Source organism: Rhinopithecus bieti, unplaced genomic scaffold (assembly GCF_001698545.2).
Source record: "Rhinopithecus bieti isolate Rb0 unplaced genomic scaffold, ASM169854v2 scaffold_12070, whole genome shotgun sequence".
Taxonomy (NCBI): domain Eukaryota; kingdom Metazoa; phylum Chordata; class Mammalia; order Primates; family Cercopithecidae; genus Rhinopithecus; species Rhinopithecus bieti.
This window is the reverse complement of record NW_016807449.1, coordinates 1,836,493-1,841,497: the sequence shown is the minus strand read 5'-3', so window position 1 is coordinate 1,841,497 and position 5,005 is coordinate 1,836,493. Positions and strand designations below refer to the sequence as shown.

General features: G+C 57.4%; 1 protein-coding gene across 8 annotated transcripts in view; it reads right to left on the bottom strand.

Annotated features, from left to right (window-relative positions):
• IL4I1 (interleukin 4 induced 1) overlaps positions 1-5,005 on the bottom strand; it is a 42,247-nt gene that overhangs the window by 4,952 nt on the left and 32,290 nt on the right. For 6 of the 8 annotated variants that reach the window (XM_017882122.1, XM_017882120.1, XM_017882125.1 and 3 more), the window contains 4 exons: positions 2,249-2,283; positions 1,915-2,153; positions 1,173-1,285; positions 413-614 (listed from right to left, as the gene is read on the bottom strand). In XM_017882122.1, the coding sequence (XP_017737611.1) occupies positions 413-614; positions 1,173-1,285; positions 1,915-2,153; positions 2,249-2,283 (589 nt within the window). Of the gene's footprint in view, positions 1-412; positions 615-1,172; positions 1,286-1,914; positions 2,154-2,248; positions 2,284-2,929; positions 3,046-5,005 lie in introns of those variants that run through there. The other 2 variants (XM_017882127.1, XM_017882126.1) reach the window with 2 other exon arrangements.

The window sequence follows — 5,005 nt, the reverse complement described above, 5'->3', positions numbered from 1 at the left end:
ACCTGTAATCCCAGCTACTCGGGAGGCTGAAGCAGAGAATTTCTTGAACCTGGGAGGGAGAGGTTGCTGTGGGCTGAAATGGCGCCACTGCACTCCAGCCTGGGCGACACAGTAAAACTCCGTCTCAAAAAAAAAAGGGGGGGGGGGGGACTTGGGAGGTGGCCCATATGCGTAGAAGCCCCTGGGATGGCCCATTCTCACTCTCAGATTGCAGTGAGTACGTCAGTGGTTAGACCTCAGGGCACCCATCCTCTTGGTAGAATTTCCATCTCCATCAACAGGTGCTCCACCCCGTGGCGGGGGACCCAAGGGATGACAGAGAGAAGAAAAGCCAGGCCAGGGAGCGCGCCAGGGCGAGCTTAGGAGGAGGACAGAGAAGTCAGGGCAAGAGGAGGGTACAGGCGGTGCTCACCTGGTTGAGAGCCATCTGGTAGATGTCTTCGGGTGACTGGCCCTTTTCCTGGGGGCGTAGGGCGTAGCCCAGCTTCTCGGGTACCTTCTCCACCACGTAGTTGCGCAGCTTCACTTGGTGCACCTCCGTCCATGTGTTCTTATCGTACTGGGTGAACTTGGTCAGGTTGAGCCCCAGGCGCTGGCAGAGCTTGTGGAGGATCCTGATTGAGGGAGTGGGTGAGTGAGGGCTGGGCTCCGGTGGAGGTAGCCCGGTCCCTAGTGGAACTTGGAGAAGGGAGGTGGGAGGGGAGAGTAGCTGGGGACCAGCATGAGGCTGGGGGTTGGGCTAGATTTAGGGTGATCAATGCTGAGGGATGGGAATGAAATGGGGACAAGGTTAGAGGGCTTAGGGCAGTACCAGGATTAGGATTGAGTTAGGAATGGGAATACAGCCCAGCTTAGAATCGGAAAGGGGGACAGAGCTTGGGTTGGATGGGGGTTTGAGATGAAGAAAGAGTCTGGGGCTGGAGTGCCTGAGGGTGTGGGGCCCGTGGAGCTGCAGGCCTGGAGGGGCCAGCAGAGGAGCTGGCTTTTGCACCAGGCAGGGCTAGCTGGAGGTCTGGTTGGACTAGGTGGCCCGAGCATTGCCAGAGGCCCAGTGCTGGCGCTGGAGGCAAGACTGAGATGGGGATTAGGCGAAGGATGCCTGCTGTGGCGTGGGCATGGAGCTAGGGGGCTGGTTGAGTCTAGGCACACAGGTGGGTGGGTTGCCAGGTCACCTGTGAGAGCCGGGCATGCGCATGGCTCCCAGCTCCCCAATCCAGCCCGTGTTCTGGTCCCGGTAGGTGAAGATGCGACCCCCGATCCTGTTATCTGCCTCTAGGACGGTGACCTGAGGGAGGCAGTGGGGCGAGGAGGGCCCTTCAGCTCCACCCACTGACCATTCCCTGCCCCCTCCCACCCCGTGCCAGCCCCCTGGCTTCTTCCGTCCCCACAGTGGCACAGGAGACTAGGAGAGGGGCCCCTTCTGTATGGGAGGTGGGGGAACAGAACCAAGTGAGCAGTTCTAGAGTGCAGCAGGAAGGCCACCGGCTAGACTGCAAAGGGACTTCCCAGCTCGGGGAGTTGGGAGATAACCCATATGCGTAGAAGCCCCTGGGATGGCCCATTCTCATTCTTGGATTTCAGTGAGTAGGTCAGTGGTTAGACCTCAGGGCACACATCCCCTTAGTGGAGTTTCCTCTCCGCCAATAGGCGCCCCACCCCAGGACAGGAGCTTTGAGCCAGTGACACTTCCCTCTGGGATGAAAAACGTGGGACAGGAAAATCTAGGGCCTCTCAGTGCAGACATGTGACAGCAGGGGGCTTGGGCCTCACCCTCAGACCACGGGGAAAGGTAGCCTCTCCCTCCACATCCCCACCCCCACCCTCTCAAGCAGGAACGGGGCCAGGTCCCTCTGCCCAGGGACTCCAGCCTGCAGCAGGAGGGACTCTAGGTAGACTGCAAGCAGTGCTTCCCACCTTATGTCCGGCATCGCTGAGCACCTTGGCAGCCACCAGCCCAGCCACACCAGCGCCGACCACAATCACCCTCTGGGGCTTCAGGGTCCGATTGAGCCCCCAGGTCACCACCTTGAGCAGCTGCTCATAGTCAGGATCCTGCATGCATTTCTCGAAGGGGTCCTGGCTGCGTTCAGCCTTCCAGTCCTGGGAGGCCGCCAGGCTGAGGAGGATGGGGATGAGGACGAGGAGGCGCAGGGCTGGGAGGAGGAGGACAGGGTCAACGGGTATGCAGCAGGTTGGGGGAGAGGGGTTCTACTCACTTGTCCCAGAGCCCCCTCCCCTGCTTACTCACCCAATGGGGCCATGACTCTCGGTGGGAGATGGCGTCTGGGGTGGAGGAGAAGGGAGGGCTATTGTGGCTGAGGCCTGTGACTGCTGCAGCCTGACTCTGTCTCCCATGGGCTGCCCAGCTGCTGGAGCCAGCCCTCCCCCAATCACTGCCCTCTTCTCTGGACCTGTGTCCCCCAACCCCATTCTTTCAGAGTCCCCTGGACCGTCCACGCCTCCCTCCTCACCGGTCTCCACCTCTGCCACAGCTCTCGGGTTCCTGTCTCTTTCTCTTCTTTTCCCTCTTTCTTTTCTTTCTTTCTTTTTTTTTAATAGTCTTTCTCTGTCATCCAGGCTGGAGTGCAGTGGTACGATCTTGGCTCACTGCAACCTCTGCCTCCCAGGTTCAAGCAATCCTCCCACTTCAGCCTCCCAAGTAGCTGGGATTACGGACACCCATAACCACACCTGGCTAATTTTTGTATTTTTAGTAGAGATGGGGTTTTGCCATGTTGGCCAGGCTGGTCTCGAACTCCTGATCTCAGGTGATCCACCCACCTCGGCCTCCCAAAGTGCTGGGGTTCTGGGCGTGAGCCATTGCGCCCAGTCTCTTTTCCCTCTTCCTCATCTCCCCCACTCCTGTTTCTCAGTCCCTGTTTCTGTGGGTCCTGTCTCTCTGTCCCCCCACCACTGGCCGTGTCACTACCTTCAGCGCTCGGTGACAGCAGGACAGCGCGGTCCTCTCCACCGCCCTCCACTGTCTCTGCTGAGGCCCTTTCTCTCCCCTTAAACTGGAAGAGCCCCGCCCACCCCTCCTTTTGGGAAACGCCGAGAGAAATGAAACTGGTTTCCTGGAGCTGCTCTGGTCAAACGCTCAGAGTTTAGTTGAGGTTGGAGAAAGGGAGTCAGAGGAAGTTAATCAGTCTATTTTCTTCCTTTTGCCCCAGGTAGTTTTGGGGTGGTTTGGAGGCCAGAAATAGATGCTCAGGTAACCGTGTCAACAACGGGGAATCCCCCTCGGCCTGCCCCTGTCCCTGGTCACCAGGCCCCTTGTTTCTATCCTCCCCTGCGTTCTCTCTGCCTCATTGATTCCCACGGCATGGGGACAGAGCGGGTATGGGTCCCTGGGCCAGGCCAATTTTCCCCTCCAAGTCCCTCTCCGTCAGGTGTTGCCATGTCCTGCAGGGCCCCCCATGGTTCTGCTTCTCTCTCCACTTGCCACCCAGAGCCTCAGTCTCCCCCACCGTCAAATGGGCGTAGCAGTGGGGCTGGCAGCCATGAGCTCTGAGCCCGCCCTCCCCTCTGTGGCTCCCATCTACAGCTGTTAAATGGGGACGTCCCAGTGTTTTAGGATCAAGTGAGTGAATCCAGGTTAAGCTCTGTGGCCGGAACCTGGGGCAGTACTGGAAGCTGCTCCTTTGGAAATGCCAGCTGCTGTGGCTGCAGGGGCACTGGGGGGTTCTGTGAGTGGCCACCCGCCAGAGAGAAGTGCCCAGGCTTCACCCATCCCTGCCTTGAGAACCACCTCGGTGCTCAGGGCAGGGAGTGGGGCGGCACCTTGAAGTGGGTGGGGTGGAGAAACAATAGCAGGGACTTTCCTTGGGGTGGGGGAGAGGGAGCCAGGGGGTTGGTGAGGAGAAAAACCAGAGGGAGGCAGATTCTCTGCAGCAAGGGTCAGGTGGGGATGGGGGGGCATTACCAAGAAGGAAGATGGGAAACTCCAGCGGTAAATCAAAGAGGGATGCGGTTTGTGGCCGGGAGGGGCTGGGGGGTGAGTGTGAGTAAGAAGGCATATGATGCAGGGGCGGGAGACTGTGGCAAAGGGAAATGATCAAAGAGCTGGACGGTTCAGGGACCGAAAGAGCTTGGGTCAGCAAAAACAGTGACAAGGGCTGGCGGTGGCTCACGCCTGCAATCCCAGCACTTTGGAAGGTCGAGGCAGGCGGATCACCTGATGTCAGGAGTTCAAGACCAGCCTGGCCAATGTGGTGAAACCTGGTCGCTACTAAAAATATAAACATTAGCTGGGTGTGGTGGCATATGCCTATAGTCCCAACTACTCTGGAGATTGAGGCAGAAGAATTGCTTGAACCTAGGAGGCGGAGGTTGCAGTGAGTTGAGATCGCGCCATTGCACTCCAGCCTGGGTGACAGAATGAGACTCAGTCTCAAAAAAAAACAAAAAAAAAACAAAAAAAAAACAATAGTAACGAGGGCTGGGCGCGGTGGCTCACTCCTGTAATCCTAGCACTTTGGGAGGCTGACGTGGGAGGATTGCTTGAGCCCAGGGGCTTGAGAACAACCTGGCCAAGATGGCGAAACCTTTTCTCTAAAAAAGAAAAAAAATAGTAACAAAACTGTTCCCATGGCTATCACCTGCTTGGAGGCTGCCTGGTGCTCAGGGCTTTGCACCCATCGTAACCCTCACAATGCCTACATTTGAGGCCACGCACAGTGGCTCATGCTTGTAATCCCAGCACTTTGGGAGGCTGAGGTGGGCGGATCACTTGAGGTCAGGAGTTCAAGACCAGCCCGGCCAACATGATGAAACCGTCTCTGCCAAAAATATAAAAAATTAGCCTGGCGTGGTGGTGCACGCCTGTAATCCCAGCTACTCAGGACGCTGAGGCAGGAGAATCGCTTGAACCCAGGAGGTAGAGGTTGCAGTGAGTCAAGATTGCACCGCTGTACTCTAGCCTGGGGGACAGAGCGAGACTCCGTCTCAAAACAAAACAAACCAAACAAACAAAAAACAATGCCTGCATTTTTTTTTTTTTTTTTTT